At 56.0% G+C, this 18328-nt stretch overlaps 2 protein-coding genes across 2 annotated transcripts; one reads left to right on the forward strand and one right to left on the reverse strand.

Annotated features, from left to right (window-relative positions):
* Positions 1 to 8433: 8433 nt before the first annotated feature.
* Positions 8434 to 8802, reverse strand: NGA_2071000 (phycoerythrobilin:ferredoxin oxidoreductase; the record flags this gene model as incomplete). The annotated part of the gene is made up of 1 exon (XM_005856248.1): positions 8434 to 8802. A coding segment is annotated over one exon (369 nt), but the record flags the coding sequence as incomplete, so codon positions are not given.
* Positions 8803 to 9527: 725 nt separating this feature from the next.
* RP-L27 (large subunit ribosomal protein L27) lies at positions 9528 to 10033 on the forward strand (the record flags this gene model as incomplete). Its single annotated transcript, XM_005856249.1, has 1 exon — positions 9528 to 10033. A coding segment is annotated over one exon (464 nt), but the record flags the coding sequence as incomplete, so codon positions are not given.
* Positions 10034 to 18328: the final 8295 nt, after the last annotated feature.

Here is an 18328-nt window from a genome sequence, read left to right on the forward strand (position 1 = left end):
GGAAGGCGGTCGGAAGAACCCGCGAGGGGATTTCATTCAGTTCGACACGAACGACGTGTTGTTCATCTGCGGCGGGGCTTTTGCAGGGCTAGAGCACACCATCACCCACCGACTCTCGGCCGCATCGATTGGCTTCGGCGCCACGGTACGGCCCAAGGCAGCTTTGGAGGGGCAGGCGGCACAAAGCGACACGTATGATAGGGTGGAGCCCTGCGACTTGGTGCACTACGGCATTCTTCCCGAGTTTGTCGGCCGCTTCCCTGTCGTCGTCTCCACCTCGGGTCTTTCCCTTGAGCAGCTGATCCGTGTCCTGACGGAGCCCAAGAACGCTCTGATCAAACAGTACCGGTACCTCTTCGCCTTGCATCACGTCGAGTTCCACGTCACCAACGCGGCTTTGGAGGAGATCGCCGCGCTGGCCTTGTCCAAAAATACGGGGGCGCGAGGGCTCAGGTCCATCCTAGAGCGGGTAGGTTGAGGTGATCGGGCGAGGCATTACTGGTCTCAGGACTCTGCTATGTGTACTGTGTGTGGACCTCGAATCTTGCGACGCACACGTCTCCCTCCTCCCACGCCACGCGTTCTGCCTCTCATCTTCTCTTCATTCCCCTTTGTCACAGGTGTTGATGCAGGCCATGTTCGACATCCCGGACGAGCCTCAGGTGACCGCCATCGTGGTGGATCACGAAGCCGTGCATTCACGCAAGGTCCGGCTCTTGCACGAGCCCATGACTCTGAGTAAGTACCTGGCGGAAATGCAAGGGGAGCACCCGCATCACGGCATGGCGCCTGTGGAGGGGGACGGGCCTGAAGACGACCACCACGGCCACCAGCACCAGCAGCCGCAGTCAATGGTGGGGGGCGTGTGAAGGCGATCGGGAGGAAAGGGAGTGGAGAAGGGTGGGATTGTGACGGAGCGGTGGAGGAGATGCTGGCGGATGTGCATAGGCTTTGAGATGAAGAAAGACAAGGGCTCGAGGTGGACGCGGACGGAGGGTGGGGCGAGGAATAAATGAAATAGAAAGATACGAGGTAAAGACTTTATCGCTCAGGGGCTAGAGGACTCTACGCCATTGAAACAATGATTTCAATCACGCAGCGTGTCAATGCAAGGCAAGCTTGAGAGATACTTGCTCCCATAAACACGCCAAAGTCGCAGAAAAGGAGTCGACACGGCTTGTCTCTCGCGTGACGAAGGCCTCCTTAGTCGTGTTTACACGGAGAGATAGACACATTGAACAAATAAAGTCATAGACACGCGCAACTATATCGTGAGTTTGGATTCGTGGACAAGATCCCTTGATGTAGGGGAAAATTGCATGCAAACGTATGTAAGGCCATGATTATAAATAAGACTAGGCACGAGGGACATATGAAGAGCAGGCGTGTATAAACAGGCAAAGTGGTTCCAAGGGAAGAAAAATGCCATAGAGAGAGCGGTAAAGAGGAAAATGAAGAGGAGTTGATGGGCAACATGAAGAAAGAATGGAAGACGGCACATGTTGAGTAGCGAAGACTTTGGATGCCTTTATGACCTGCAATCTTTTCCTCGTCAGGAACATGCAACACATTTGATTTTTATTTATAAACAAAGTTTCCAGATTTATCCGTGCGCGAGCTTACCGTTGTTCTCCGTGTCGCACGCTGATTCCTTCGTGGAGATACCTACACCGGTTGCCGAAACGACAGCTTCCAGCTCCCCCCCTGGGCGCGAAATACTTGCAGGGCTTCCAAAACCTCGGTACGTGTCGCTCGCTTAACGGATCTTCTGGCGGTGGTCCCGGGGAGCTCCGGAGACCAGAAGCATGTGGCATTGAATAAGCGGAGGTGCGGGGAGGGGGAGAATAAGTCTCACCGAGTGGTGACTGACGAATGTGAGACCCTGTTTCACGCCCTGTCTCCTCGCCACTGCCACCCATCTTATGAAAGGGGATGTTTCTGTCTCGCTCTTGCTGTTGCTGCTGGATGCGAAATTGCTGCTCCTCCTCCCTGTCTTCCTCCGCAAAAGCTCTTGCAAGGAGTCCCATATCCAGGCCACCATCCGAGCTGACGCAAGGCAGAAATCTCGACGGATTCCGGCAAAGACGTGTCTGTACATGCGGCTCGAGCCGTACTGTCTCCGCGGCTTGTAAGAGGCGGACCACATCGTAGACTTTCTGCTGATCGATTTCTTTTTGGAATCCTGAGGTTGAGGCAAGGCAGAAGTGAAGCACCTCATTCCCATTGGCGAGCAATCGTTCGCGGATCCAACCGGGTACATTTTTCAGGATCTCGATGCCCTTGATAGTGTCGGGAATAAGAGGGGCGTGCACGTTTTCAGCCGAGGAATTTCCCGTTGCGACACTGCCACGACTCGCGTTACTAGTTGCGACGTCTCCTTCTCTCGTTGAAAACCTGAAAGCGATCGTGGGTGAGATGGTAAAGCCTTCCTGAGGAGCGTGCACGGTGAGTCCCTCCGACGGCGTGAACGGGATATCCCCGTCTCTGATGTATCGGACTTCCAAGAGCAATTTCTGCGCCGCATCCAATCGGACAGTCTCTGGCGTCCTCAAAACGACGGATTTTCCATCCTCGATCCTTTTCCCCCCCTTTTCATGGGGGACAACCAGCCTTTCAAGGGCACGCCATGCAGTTGTGGGCGTCAGGGCCTGTCGGCCGACATCCTTTGCACCGGCGCCCCTTTTCGCGCCATTCCTGCCCTTTACCTGCTCCCCAAGGGCGGACCAGCCACCCACATTCTTGAACAGCTCCATCTCCTTCTGCCGCTCACGCATAGCCAGGGCCCGAATCCGGTCATGACGTGTCCCCTCGCTCCAATCTCCTCCCTCTCCCCCCCCCACCTCCTCCTCCACATCGAATGTCAGGACGTCCAGGAGATCTCCCCCCTTCTCGTCCCTCCACACCACACGCCGACGGCCCTTCGCATCCCCCTTATTCCCCCCAGCCCCGTCAGCTCTGCGGTGCGAAGACGGTGTAGAAGCCAGGGTATCGGAGGCAGCAGCCGTGGGTTCGAGCTTCGGTTTCGGGCGGGCAGGCCCTGACGGCCCGCGTCCGTCCTCGAGCCCTGTCCGTCCCGTTGGACAGGTGCTAGACACAATCGGGCGTTTCCTTTCGCTTCCACGACGCTTGATCGGAGCAGATTCCGACGTGGCAGCGCCAGCCCCCTCGTCCGTGTTGACCGGTCTAGAGGAAGCCCCACTCGAGAGGGAGATTGAAGGGCGGCTGAGGGTCTCGGCGTCCGAAACGGTGGCTCCAGTCGACTCTGTTCCAGGCTTGGGCGCATTAGGAGGGACGGAGTGCCTGGGAACCAACCTGGGGGGCAATGGAGCATTCGGGCTCGAGGCTCCCGCCGCCTCCTTGACCCGCTTTTTCCACGCTGTCCGCACCTCCTCGGCCAGTCTTCCCAAGCTCCGCCGTCCCTTGTCCAGCGACTCGCCCCCGAGCTTGTCTTTCTTGATCTTGGTGATCAGCGCAACCAGCCCGCTCCCACGCAAGCTCTCATACGTGACGGGGAGATCTCGCAAAGTCTCCAGCAGGAAGCGCAATACCGCCTGGTCGTCGGTCGCTTGATTGTACTCCAAGACCCAGTGCTTGAGCACACGCAGAACCCCGTTATGGACCAGCCGCTCCAGCACCGCCGTGTCCGTCGACGTTTTCAGCACCTCGATGAGCAGCACCTTGTTCTCGTCACTGGTAGCTTGCAGCATCAGGTCCAGGACCGCGTCCCCGGCGCTCTCCCTGCTTATCCGACCCCGGGCGTCGAAGCACTGCATCAGGCGTGCTTCCAGCTCGTCGATGATGTGACATGCCCCCCGGGACGATTGCGGTCGACGGCGGTGAAGAAATGTGGCATATGCTGGTTCGGATTCTGATAGACCCAACCTAGGCGCTGTTGCTATCCACAGGACGAGTGCGCGAAGCTGGTTCGATTGCGACTGTACCAGGGCCGCCTGGCCCTGAGCAATGCGATTCATCACTTCGCCTTGGGGGAGCGGACCAGAGGGGGTACCCGCTTCAATTTTCTGAGACGGTGTTACACAGGTGAACGCAGCTGGACTGGCAGCTGGGATGACTGAAAGAGCGTCCCCTGCTCTGGAGGGCTCCATCTCCCCTTCGACCTTACCCGCTACGTTACTCTCTGTGGGCGTTTCCGATAGTGTTCCCGAGCCTCCCGCCTCTTCTTGCGGTGTTGTAGCTTTGATAATATCTTCACTTTCTTGTCTGTTTTCCATGTCAGTGTGCGAAGTGAAGGTCGAAAGGAGAACGTCAGGAAATGCTGTGGGCGCGTCGATGCCCGATGCTTCCTTTGTTGCCCCTGCCAGCTCTTTGACAAGACTATGTTCACTATCGGCACCAACGTTCATTGTTATGTCTTGCAGTGTACAGAGAAATGGGTCATCGTCTCTTCCATTCTCTTCCAGCGAGGTAAGTGTGTCACACGGCATTGCCGGGGCATCGAAGGCGTCGACGCTAGAAGATATCTCTCGCGCCTCCGTTATTTCCATGGCATCCGAGTCCACCACGTCTTGTGATAATTGGACAGCATCGATCACGTCTCCCTGGGAAAGAAATGAAGTAAGGCTACATTCCGTGTCCATCCCTCCGCATGGAGTGTTGGGATTCGGAGTCGAAAGGAGAGGATGATGGTGTGACGCCACAAGAGGAGTCTCACCAAGGCCCAGGGGCTGCTCCGTCCCAGCCACAACGTCCATGCTTTCAGCATTTCCCGCCTCGCTTGATGGTGATGGTGACGGGTAGGATGCTGCCTCCCCGAGGGCAGGCATGAACGTGAAGTCTCCTTCCCCATCCATCGTTTATCCTACTGTTCGTAGCCAAAAGCAGGCTTCCAAGTTCATTCTCGAAACCCCGAAATCACCCAAGGCCGTCAACGCTTCCACTCCTCCTGCAAATTTGTGAGGAGTAAATAAGTGAAACATGGTGCAATTGTTGCGTACTTCGATGTTGTTCCAGCGTCGTCCCGGGCAACGCGGTGTCGCTCAAGGCGAGGCATCCACGGGGTAGAAGGGAAGGGGGGGGAGGCTGGGAAAAAATATCATTGAGTATACTTTCTCCCGCCATTGACAGTCCCAATAAAGCTACAAGCGACATTCATAACACGGCATCCCCTGTTTTCGAGAATGCAATCTCTCGGCAAACATCAAATAAATAAGCACAATCAGGCTTTCGAGCCGCTGTACTGCCAATTTACCGCCCGCTTCGTGGCTACTAGCACCGCGCGTGGAGTTTTTCTTTCGTTTACGGAGACTTTTTCTTCACATCATTCGCGATTTCATTGTCCTCTATTTTTCCCGCGTACGGATCTATCTCTGTGGAAGGACCGAATTCCGTCGACGTTTCTGTCTCACTCTTTTTACTCTCCTCCTGATCAAAGGGGGAAGGGGTGGTCGGTGCCATCGCCGCCAAATTGGCAAGTACTGCATGCACCACCGTAACTACCGTGCCCGTTAAAGGTACTTTCTCAAGTACTCCCACAACGGCTGGCTGTGCCAGCGAGGAAAGCGCCGACGCCATGGCTGAGGCAGCGGTTTGAAATGCCAACACACCTTCCTGCACGTTCCGCGGCGCGTGGGAGAGGGCCTCGACGTCCTGGAGGCGTCGATTCAAAAAAGCCCATGTGTCTCTATAATCGTCAGAGTAGTCTGTTAGGAAAAATAGCTCGGTGGCGATGTACACCGAGCAGACAGTGGCACGATGAGCGTACCAATTTGGAACATCGACAGAGTCCTCGCCTGATATCACGCACAACTCATCCGCTACTTCCGCCAGGCCCCGTGCGGTCGTCTCCAGATGCTGCGGTGACAAACTTAGCGCCATCGCTTGTGGCCATTGGGCGAGGTGTGGTGCGATCAAGCGTAAGCGGCATTGTATCGCCTTTTCCAAGCGCTCTCGTGACGAGGGGAAGGCGGCAAGTTCCTCCTTGCGGGCTTCAAGCTCTGCTAGCCATGCGGAATCAATTTGGGCTAGCACATGTTCCACTAGCTCGATACCCCCACGCGCAAACATGCCATGCGCCACTGCAGGGAAGCCTAAGGAGGCCGCACCCGCAGCCAAGGCCTCTTCAGTCCACCCGTGCGTCGGCACCAGAGGCAGGGCAGCGGCCAAGATCTCCTGACGTGGGTCTTGAAATGTGGGTGTGGACGCTGAAGAGGCTGCATTTGAGCTTTCTTCTTCTGTTTTTGAGCGATCGAAATGGCCGGCGGTAGAAAATGCCTTGAACGCTCTGACCACAGGCGGGCGACAGTCCCGACGAGTCAGAACTCTCGTCTGTGGCTCTTGAGTGGACGCAGAAAAAAGACGGACCAGCGTCGCACACCGACGATGCCCCCTGGCAAACGTCGGTAACAATCGTGCCCCTTGCATGACGCAAGACGCCCTGTGTTTTCCCCGATGGGTTCGAATGGTGGGTTAAGACAGAACTAAGGATGGGGAATCGGAAGTCGAAGGTACCTTTTCCATCACAGCTAGTTAGCGAGCTCCGAGGTTGCAAGCGTGAGCTTCTGGTTGACCCTGTTTTGTAGTGTACAACGACGCCTAAAAATGCTTTACAACAAGAGTGGCTTTGTTGAGGCTGTGTCAATACACTTTTGATTTTTCGCGGTGTTATTTGGCTGTCACTTACTTTCCAGGCGGAAAAGGGCACTGGCCTCTGTACAGCTTCAATTGCGGTTCCAACGACAGAAGATGAAGCAGAACATTTCAACAACTGCGAGGGTGCTCTCCGTATTTTTCGCTACAATCGACATTGTCGAATGCTTTCATGCCATATCATCCGGCTCCGCAGCCAAAAGCATTGGAAATATTGTGCTACACTCGTCTCCATCCTCCACTCCTTCCTTCTCCTCCGCCTCGCCCACTTCCGCAAGTTCCTTGTTTTCCCCGCCCTCCTCCCAATCCTCCTCCTCATCTTCTTCTTCGTTCTCTTCCTCCGTCGCCTCTTCATCTTCCTTCGCGCTGTCCGACCGCCGCCAAGCACTTGCCAGCTTAACCTCCTCCGTAGCTATCGCAACATGCGCTGCAGTCATTACATATACCCCTCTTTCTCCTTCCAATGCCGCTACAAAAAATTCCAAAAGGCTACCGTACCCCGCAGAAATAACGGCAAAAGCATTTTTCGATGTGCGTATAACGGGCTTCGTAACCGGAGAGGAAAAAGCCACGAGCGAGGATTTCGTAGGACGCATGGTTTTTGGTTTGTTCGGTAAGGCAGCCCCAATAGTGGTTGGGGAATTCATAAAATACACAAAAGCTCCCTATGGCGGAAACTTTCCAAGCTATGCATTCTCAAGCCTCACGAAGCGCACGCCAGGCGTATCTGTGGAAGCTGGACGCATCAAAGGCCTGAAAGAGATCGAAATTGCAGGGACGCGAGAATACGAGTACGGAGACCAGCTGCTGGGTGCTAAGGGCATGGACGAGCCCACGCTAGCCCTGAAGCACGATCGAAGAGGCTTATTGACGAAGAGTAGCACCCAGGATGCCGTGGATCCAGTTTTTGAAATGACTTTGGGCCCCCAACCAGCTTTGGACAACGGGGACTCAATTGTCTTCGGGATCCTCTTAGAGGGACAGGAGGCGCTGGATGCGATGGAAAAGGTGCGCCCATGTCGTTGCTTTCCTCGCATTCCCTCCTCCCTTTTTTACTCTTTTCTAGTGTCTCGATCATAGCAAGCCCCCCAGTCACGTTCCTAAACGACTTGTTGCTCATGCTCTCCTCCTGTGCCAAACATGCTTGCGAACCAGGTCCCAATATACACCTACGAGAGCGCAGGGGAACAGCCAGAGGCCTTGAACAGCCTCTTCACAAACCAGAAGAAGCTTTTCCTGTCCATGGCCAAGTCACTCAATGACGAACGGGCTGTGAACCGGCAAGGGTCCTTCTTGAAGAGGGTGGAGGTCTTGAATGTGGGCCTCCTGTGACCGGGACGGAGCCACGTAGGGCAAGAGCAGGAAGCAAGAGTACACTACCCTCATAAACAAGGCCCGTGCATGACGCTTTCCGGCGTGCTTTGTTGTTATTTTCTTCGCTCGATCTTTACATGCTTTACCCCTCTGAAAACGGCACCGTGACAAAATTCCATTTTCTGCCTCCTTTGCACCGCCTCAGCACCCGCATCAGCCCCCCGTACCCCCAGACCTCACAGCTTCCACCGTTATTCCTCCATCATCCTCCAACTCCCTATCTGCTTGCTCAAACAGCACCTCGTAGATCAGCCGCTCTGTCCACGAACGCCCATACATCCGGGTAAGCATCCCTCGCGCCGGGTCATTCACTGCCCGATAAGTCGCATAATTGCGGTGTCCCTCTTGGACCTCCAACAATCTAGATGTTTCTTCGACGGGTATGGGAGAGGCATGCTCGACCAGGTCAAGATATGCCGAAAAGTACGCTTTGAAAGCCGCAAGCACGGTCGTCTCCACCAGCGCGTCCCCTTCCACCCTGATAAACATGTAGTAAGGCGAAAAAAATGACCGAGCTGCGTCTGGAATCTCCCCATGGCTTGGTAGCAATGCGCTGTAATGAGCATGTATGTCGCGTAGAGCTTTTTCCGCCACCGACAAGGATGTGCTTGATACCGGCTGAAAGTCCAAGACTACCAAATGTCCGCCAGGCAAGGAAACGAAATCTGCGCCGAATATCGGCAAATCGTATGAAAAATCTGGGAAGACGACAAAATTCAGAACTTTAGGAGGGGCTTCCTCAGGAATGGTTGACAGGACGGCTGCCCGAGCTTGGCGAATGCGGCCGGGGACAGTGTAGGCAAACACCTCAGCAACTGTGACTGTTTCGAGACGCTTGCCCTTGGCTGGTGTTGTACATACCTTGCGCTGTAAGTCAAAAGGAATTGTTTGTGATTTCCAAGGCAAAGAGCTTTGACGAGCGTCCATCATGGCCTTGGCTTCATGCCAAAAGCCTTCGTAAATCACGACTGGTCTATTGGAAGACGGAGCAGGAGGCGCGTCGGAGGAGACGGCCGATAAAACTGCGCGTGATCTCTCAACGAGAGGCGCCAAAATATAAAATGCCCGCGAATGGCTGATCGTAATGAGAAGTAAGATTGTCAGGGAGCTTGAATGTGGCACATGGTGGGGTAATATGACCATGACGGATGACGATGACGTGTCGCTTCAGCCTTCCTGTACGTGATGCTTGCTGAGTTAGAAAGCCAACCGAGACAATGCTCGCGACGACGAGAGCTACAATACTCCTCAGTTTTGCACGAAGCGACTGAAACCATCTCAAAACGAGACCAGTCCAGTCGGGAAGTGTTTTTGGGGGGGTCGCCGCCTGCGCTCGCTTACCCCTCTCCTCTCCCTCCCTGCGCGGGCCCTCGCTCTTGCTGCCTGATGTGTCTCGGGCAAAGGCTGCTAGGTTGACTTCCTAATCGGACGTTGCACGTGAGTTTTCGACCGTCGCTTGTATGTCCATCTCTTCTCTTCCCCATGGTAATGACATATACCAACTGTATTTCCCCGTGTTAACTGATGTATTTCCCTTTGGCCCTCCTCAGGGAGCATGCTCTCCAGGATTTGGAGCCCGAGTACTTGGAGTTCGACCAGACACTTGGTGCATTCGGGCACTCCCGCATCCAATGCCGCAATCACGTCTGCCCTCAGACGCAGCGAGATGGTTTGGGGAGGCATGAGCTGCCGCACAGCGACCAAGAAGGCGGGGGGCTCGTCGAAAAACGGACGTGACTCACCAGGCCAGCGTCTGGGTGTCAAGAAATTTGGGGGGCAAGAAGTGATAGCAGGCAATATTTTGGTGCGGCAACGAGGGCTGACATTCAAGGCGGGTGATGGTGTAGGCGTTGGGAGGGACTATACGCTTTTCGCCTTAAGACCAGGCTGGGTAAAGTTTACGTACGACGTACATAGCAAGAAAAAATATGTCCGAATTGCTGCTTGTAGCCCACATCCTCACGACCAAAAGGCAGTGTCGGAGGTGGACGAAGAGGAAGCGGTGGCGTAAAATGTGAGGGTGGTCCCAAAAAATAATGTCGCGTCTCTAAAAAACGGTTTCCACACGCACGCGAGCCCTTTTATTACTTTTTCTTACACCTGTCCCTTTCTGCGTTCCGAGGGCAGAAGAAATGATTTGGTCCTCCGCCTAAAGGAATGGCCCTCTCATTTACAGCTCTGCAGCGACGATTTTTCCCTGGCATCGCCACATTAAAGGGCGTGACGAGACTCCTCGCTAGTGGCGTGCTTGCGCATCTTCCAGCATTCTTTCTCGATGACGGTATCTTTCTACCGAATGAAATCGGAGATCGTTAATGGAGTTTCCTCACGTTGACCCACCGACATGAAATGCCAGCAGTCAGCCTCGGTCGGCACACACATGGGCTAAAGCTTGAGTTTCGTTTTGCTGGCATGTGGTGGCTCCTCCGAAAGGAAGGATGTTGTGAATCCCACACCGCGTCCAGTCGAAGCACTCGTTTCCGTGCACCGCCCTGCAGGCATGCAAGATGTGACAAAGAAAAAAGTGGTGACCGATTCGCAAGAGGGGGCGATGTGGTGGTGTCTTGTGACGCCTCGCAAGCGGGAGTTGGTCTCTCCTGGCATCTGTACCCACTAACAAGCCTCACAGCAAGACTAGGGCATCCGCACGTTGCATGAGCTTCATCACCGCCCCCTCCTCCCACTCCGCCAAGGCCCTCCCGCTGGGTGCCCCTTGGCGCTGCTTTCGATATGCCTCTACGCCCACTTGAATCACCCGGGGATTGTGCTGCTCCAGCCCCCGCAGTATCTCCCCCGCCAGCCCTGCCTCGGGAGTCACGCCGTACCATGAATGTGAATCGCATAAGCTAGTATGCCAGGCCGTTGCCTGCAGGGTATCCCCGTACATAGCCAGTGCCAGCACGGAGGACAAGGCATATTGGGGGCCCTCCCTGAGGGCAGGGGCGCGGGCACATGCCTGAGCTTCTGTGCAAGCTGCCACGCATTCTTGAAAGAGCTCGGCAGCTTTTTCCCACCGCTCTTGCGCGACCCAAAGTCGTGCGACCTCTCCCAGACAACGAAGGCGCCCGGCCCGACATGTGGAGGACGACCGCCCTGCCTCGTAGAAGGCACCGGCCACGGACCACATCTCCCTTTCTTCCTCGCTTCCACCCCGCAATTGGCCCCGCGCGTCTTTCACTCCCATTTCCACCGTCCGCCCAGCCTCCTGGAAGTTCCCGCGCTCTGCCAGGGCCTGGGCCGCCTGCAGGTGCCTGCGCATAGGAGGTCCGTCCGCGCCAGGCGTGCAATTTCCGACCATCCCCACCCTCCTATCCCGGACCGGGACGCCTACGTCGACTTGATCGACACCACCGTACTTGCGGCTGTCATCCAGGCATCCCCCAACAATGTCTTGCAAGGCCTCCTCCGCCATGGCTGCGGCCGTAGCGGTACCTAGCGTGGCTTGTGTCCGAGAGCTCCGTTCGTGGGCCGCAAAAGAAGGCAAAGCATGCCACCAGGCATCCGATACACGCATGGAACAGACGCAGGCTGCATTGTACGCATACAATTCCCACCAGGGCCACTCCTCCCCCTTCCCAGGGTCTAAACACCCCGGGTCCAATAATAACCACTGGCGGCACATGCCCACGGCGAAGACGTGCTTGCCATACCGGGTCGACCTCCCGGTCAGATTTGCTGACAGCTCTTCCAACGCGGACTTCTGTTTCTTACACACTACGAAAAGTCCCATGTCTAGGCACTTCCAAACGCGCACTGGATTCGTAAAAAGTGCTTCGGACGATTTCCCTAAGGTTTTTCTGATCACGTTTTTAAACCAGACGCCCGATGAGGCGGTTGAGGTACCAGCAGCATTCAAAGAGGACTTCTTTGTCGCACAATTAATGTCCCCTATTTTCTCTGAGGTGGAGAGAAACTCGACAAAACTTTCAAAACTTGGTCTACTAAGATACATGCCCAGAGCCAAGAGCGGCAACGACCGAAGCAGTGCAGAAAGGGTGCGCATCAAAACAAAGGCAGCAAGCGTCCCTGCTGCCAGCAAAATCAGTCCTTGCTGAAAGGCGGTATCGTCCACGGAGGGACTTTGAGAGGTGCGTTGCATTCTGCCGGCTGTCCTCAGGGGCGGCGCAGGCTGCTGCGGAGGGGCAGAGGTAGCCGGACCCGTCGTGCTTGCATTCCGCGCTTTAGTGACCCGGGCCTCGTTCCGCTTCATACCTCTTATACGTCGGGGAAATATTTGTCTGGTTAAATCGCCGATGTGATCCCCAAAGCCGGCACTATCGTCGGAAAGGTCCTTAATTGCCGGATGAACGCATGTCATCACGGTTCGCATGGGCCGGTCGGCGACGAGCGAGGGCAGACTACCCTGGTGCGGGCAGTATGTTCCCATCATGCGGAGCGACTCATTTGCTCGATCCAATGGATGAAAAGCCTCAAAATTCGTATCTCAAACCACTTGTTGCTGTACTAGGGGGTGGCGGTTCTGCGCGACATGCCTGTGGAGAAGACATTTGGGAGAGCCTACATACCACCACTGCATTTACGTGCCAACAAAGCGAGAGATGAAAGCAAAAGGTAAAACTTGATATGCTCTGGGTAGCTTTGCGGTAGTTGGCAAGCGTTCTCGGTTGCGCTCACAGCGATCTCACTCCGTTGAACAGTGCCCGTCTTCGACATGTACCCATGCATTGTCAAACACGCGAAGCTTTTCCTCGTCGACAACAGTTTGTTTCTTAAAGAATAAGACTCACACATGCGTCATTTCTCTCTCGCCATCCTTCGAACTCCCTCTCGTTCATGTACAAATGTTTCCGTGTGTTTCCTCGTGTCTGCATGTCCATTTCCTTGGCGCGCTCCTCACATGAGTGGGACCGCGCAATTAAAAAAAATGCACTTCTTGAAACCAAAATTCCATGTCGATAGGCAAAGCGCACTTTCCTGTTCATAAAACCCCTCACCTTCCTTTCACTATCCATCTTCTCTTCACCAACCGCAATTTTCCTTCCCCCTTCCCTTCCCCCGGGCCCGCAAGAGTCTGCGGGCCACATTAATGGAACTCCGAAGGCGAGGTCCACGCCTCTTCGGGGGCCTCGGCGTTGTAGTAATCGAACAGGTTCTGGGACTCGATACCGATCAGCTCACCTTTCTTGTATTTGGTCATCGCTTCTGCGAACAGCTTGGTCAGATGGATGTTGGTCAACAGAGGAACGCCAAAGTCCACCGCGGTTCGACGCATCAGGTAATTATTTTCCACCTGCTTGCTCTCTGGGGTAGGAAGGTTGATGACCAGGTCTATTTTCCCATTTTTCAAGTGCTCCAAGACGTTCGGGTGCTTTTCGGGCTGGTTCGGGTAGTGGAGGAGGTGGCAAGGGACGTGGCAGGACAGGAGGAAGTCGTGCGTGGCCCGCGTGGCGTAGAGATTATAGCCGAGGGTGTGGAGCTGGAAAGCCGCGTGGATGACGTCGTCGCGCAGGGAGTCCTGCACGGAGAACAGGATGTTCTTCTCCGGGACTTTGAAGCCCGTGGAGATGAGGGCCTTCAAGAAGGCTTCGTGGATGTTGGCCCCGAAACAGGCGACCTCCCCTGTCGACGCCATCTCCACCCCGAGCACCGGGTCGGCGCCACGCAGGCGGGTGAAGGAGAACATGGGCGCCTTCACTCCGACGTAGCCCTTGGGTCGGCCCGTCTGCCCCAGCTGGGGAAGATTCATGCCCGTCACGTCCTCGCCTACCATGCAACGCGCGGCTGCCTCAATGAAGTCCACGCCCATAGTCTTGGAGACGAAGGGCACGGAGCGAGAGGCCCGGAGATTGCACTCGATGACGCTCACGTCCTTCCCTTTGGAAAGGAATTGCATGTTGAAGGGTCCGGTGATGTTCAGTGCCTTGGCGATCTTCCGGGTAGCTTCATTCACGCGCATGGCCGTGTACGCAGAGATCCGCTGCGGGGGCAACATCAAGGTGGCGTCTCCGGAATGCACGCCTGCATTCTCCACGTGCTCGTGCATCGCAGCCGCCATCACCACCCCGTCTTGGGCCACCGCGTCCATCTCGATCTCATTCGCACCGTTCACAAACTTGGTGATGACCACGGGGTGCTCCTGCGACACGTCAGCCGCCACGCTGAGGACGCGCAGGAGGGCCTCGTCATTGAATGCCACCGACATGGCCGCCCCAGACAGCACGTAGGAGGGGCGGACCAAAACGGGGTAACCCACTTGCTTGGCAAAGGCCAGGGCTGACTTTGTGTCCGCCAACTCCTTCCACGCCGGCTGCTGGATCCCGAGGGAGTCCATCAACGCCGAGAATTTGAAGCGGTCCTCCGCTTGGTCGATCATCTCCGGGGTCGTGCCCATGATTTTTACGCCCACCTTGTGCAGCGGCATGGCCAAGTTGTTGGGGATCTGTCCCCCGACGGACACCACCACGCCCTGAGCCCCCTCGCGCTGGTAGATGTCCACGATACGCTCCTTGCTCAGCTCGTCGAAGTAAAGCTGGTCGCATTCATCGTAGTCCGTGGAGACCGTCTCCGGGTTGTAGTTCACCATCGTGGTCCTGTACCCCATCCCGCGCAAGGCCCGGATGGCCGACACACCGCACCAGTCAAACTCGACCGAGGAGCCGATCCGGTAGGTCCCCGAGCCCAGGACGATGACCCCGCCTTCCCCCGTGACCACGTCGTCCTCGGACCCGTTGTACGTGCAGTAGAGGTAGTTGGTCTTGGCCGGGTATTCAGCCGCCAAGGTGTCGATCTGCTTCACAGAGGGAACGATGCCTGCGGCCTCCCGCTTTGCCCGCACTGCGTCATCGGTAGTGCCCAGCAAGGCCCCCAATTGCCGGTCTGAGTATCCCAGCTTCTTCGACATGGCCAATTCCTCCGCGGAAAGCGAGTCCAAGGCCCCTTTTCCGTTCCCGTGCTTGAGCAGGACGTCGCGCTGCTTGGAGATTCGCTCCAGGCGGCGGAGGAACCAGTGGTCGATGGCCGTGAGCTCGTGGATCTCCTCCACGGTCTTGGTTTTCTCGGCAAAGACCTGCGCGATGGCGTAGAGGCGTTTATCGGAGGGGTTGGTCAACTCGTAGAGCAACGCAGAATCGTCGTCGTAACGCTTTCGGACTTGAAAGCCCTCGATGGCGGGGTCCACCATGCGCATCGCCTTCTGGATGCATTCCTCCCACGTGCGCCCGATCGCCATCACTTCCCCCACCGATTTCATGGAAGAGCCGATTTCCGTCGCCACGCCTTGGAATTTGTTGAGATCCCAGCGCGGAATCTTGGTAACAATGTAGTCCAGAGACGGCTCGAAGCACGCCTGTGTGCTCTTTGTCACGCTGTTCTGAATCTCCGGGAGGGTGATGCCCAGCGAGAGCTTGGCAGCCACAAAGGCCAAAGGGTATCCCGTGGCCTTTGAAGCCAAGGCAGAGGACCGAGACAACCGGGCATTCACTTCGATGATACAATAGTCGAGAGAGTAGGGATCGAGCGCGTACTGGATGTTGCACTCTCCTACGATCCCCAAATGCCGGACTACCTTCAAGGCGGTCTCCCGAAGCATATGATACTCCTCATTGGAGAGAGTTTGCGAGGGTGCCACCACGATGGAGTCCCCCGTGTGGACGCCCAGGGGGTCGAAGTTCTCCATGTTGCAGACGGTGATGCAATTGTCGGCCGAGTCCCGCACCACCTCGTACTCCACCTCCTTCCATCCTTTCAGGGATTTTTCCACCAAGATCTGGCTCGACAAGCTCAAGGCCTTTGCGGCCATTTCCTCCAAATGCTCCGGGTTTCGGCAGATCCCCGATCCCAGTCCCCCCAAAGCAAAGGCGGAGCGAATCATGCAAGGGTAACCGATTTTCTCCGCCGCCGTCAAAGCCTGCGCAATGGTGGACGCCGTGATCGACGGAGCGATTTTCTCGTTGATTTCGTTCAGTTTGTCAGAAAATAGCTGTCGATCTTCAGAAGCCTCGATCGCGTCAATTTGCGTGCCCAGCACTTTTACGTTGTATTTGGCGAGGATCCCTTTATGGTGCAGGGCCAGGCCACAATTCAGGGCCGTCTGCCCGCCCATGGAGAGGACCAGTCCATCGGGTCGCTCCCGTTTGATCACCTGCTCGACGTAGTCCGGGTTAACCGGGAGGAAGTAGACCTGATCGGCCTTGGCGTCCGACTTGGCATCCACATTGGTCTGGACCGAGGCGATGTTCGGGTTCATAAGCACCACCTCCAGCCCCTCCTCCTTCAAGGCCTTGATGGCTTGGGCCCCAGAGTAGTCGAATTCTCCGGCCTGCCCAATGGACAGCCCTCCTGAGCCCAGAAGCAACACTTTTGCGACCTCCGGGCGCGCGGGCGTGGGCTTGACAGGAGGGAAGACGATGGTTTTCCTCTGCTCGCGCACCGTGTCCAAGAAGACATCGAAGAAGAATTCGGTGTCGGTGGGCCCACCGGCCGCCTCCGGATGGAACTGGGCCGAGAAGATCGGTTTTTGTGTGTGTAGAATCCCCTCGTTGGAGTGGTCATTCAGGTTCCGGAAGAGCGGCTTCCACGGTGTGGGCAAGGTGGTGTCGTCGATGGCGTAGCCGTGATTCTGCGGCGTGATGAAGGCCTTGCCCGTGAGCATGTTTACCACCGGCTGGTTTTGCCCTCGATTTCCAAAAGGCAGCTTCGTCGCTTTCGCCCCCGCCGCGAGCCCAAGCAACTGGTTTCCCAAACAGATGCCGAAGACTGGTTTCGTGAAGTTCGGATCATTTACGAGCTCTTTCAGGTGCTGCACCGTGGTGGTGCACATGCTCGGGTCGCCCGGGCCATTGGACAGGAAGAGGCCCTGGTGGTGTGCCATCTCCGAGACGAGATCATGGGCCCATGGCACCACCTTGACCTCAGCGCCTTTCCTAACCAGATGCCGGATAATGTTGTACTTGATCCCGCAATCCACAGCCAAGATCTTGATGGGATTCCCTTTCCCGTACACTTTGGCCTCCGGGGCAGAGACTTCGGCGACAAGGTGCTTCTTGTTCACATCCTCCAACTCGGGCTTGGGCCCGTCCTCGAATTCAATCCTTCCCAGCATGGCGCCATGACTACGGATCTTCTTCGTCAGCATCCTCGTGTCGATTCCGCATATGGCTGGGATACCTTCTTGTTTCAACCAGTCTCCCAATGAGAAATGTGCGTTCCAGTGCGAGTAGTGGTGGGAATAATCCTGCACGACCAAGCCTGCCGCGTGGATCTTGTAGCTTTCAAAGGCCTTGGGCAAGCCAAGCTCGTCCAACACCTTCGGGTCAGGCACACCGTAATTGCCCACCATGGGCGACGTCAGAGTCAAAATTTGTCGTCGGTAAGAAGGGTCGGTCAATGACTCTGTGTAACCGACCATGCCTGTGGAGAAGACAACCTCCCCGTTCATGGGCTTGTCTGCCCCGAAGGAGTACCCTTGCAGGCGGGTGCCGTCCTCCAAAACCAACCACGCACGCTTTGTGGGGGGCGACGCTGCTCCATCAGACTGTGTCGCCAGCAAACGACGCAACAAAACACTTTTAATGCCCTGATTCCCGAAGGAGGTAGAAAAGCCAGCAGGGACCAACCGCTTCGAAGCCCCCACATGATGCAATTGGAGCACCTCCGCGGCGCGCGATCCCAATGGCGAACGCAGCGCACGATACATCCTCCTTGCTCAACAAAGATCGTAGAAAGTTCTCGGGCGGAAGATCAGAAGATAGGGCTTAAGTAGACGAAAGGTGCTGGTGGCGGTCTCCCCCTGTCTGTGTACCTCACGCCGGGCAACCCCTCCTCTGGAACGGCCTATGTGACATAAAATGTTGTTACGAAATGAAATGGACAGCAGCCATGAGGACAGCCAATGACTGAGCATTCATAATTTTCGCCTACACGGTTTTTGGTCTCGTCGTGCATGCATGGCAGTAACGCAAATGATGCCTGTCGCCATCCACGCGATCATCGTGTACGGCCTGAACAAAACGCCCGATCTCCACCCAAAAGACACTTTTAAGCCCCAAAAAATGACCATGACTTCATGATCCCCCTTGGTAAGCGCACAATTGCCTCTTTCCTCTGTCAAGACGCGTGGGGTCGCCTACAAAATGCATACTTGCGGCGCAAGCCCCCGTCCTAGGCAAGATACTTGCTAAGCCACTCAAATGCCAGCTGCGGCTCGGAGCCCTCGGCCAAGCGAAGCCAGCACGGCCGTCGTTTTCTTTGTTGGCGGGGTCATCCTGCCTCGCGGGCTTTGGGACGGGTTGAAAGGCTGGGACGCCGGTTGTTTCTGACTAGGATGGTGTGAAGTGGTGAGCGTGGGGGTGGATCACGGCGTCTTGTTCCCCTGACTGTATTTTTTTTG

The sequence above is a fragment of the Nannochloropsis gaditana genome (genome assembly GCF_000240725.1).
Source record: "Nannochloropsis gaditana CCMP526 unplaced genomic scaffold scaffold016, whole genome shotgun sequence".
Lineage (NCBI taxonomy): Eukaryota > Eustigmatophyceae > Eustigmatales > Monodopsidaceae > Microchloropsis > Microchloropsis gaditana.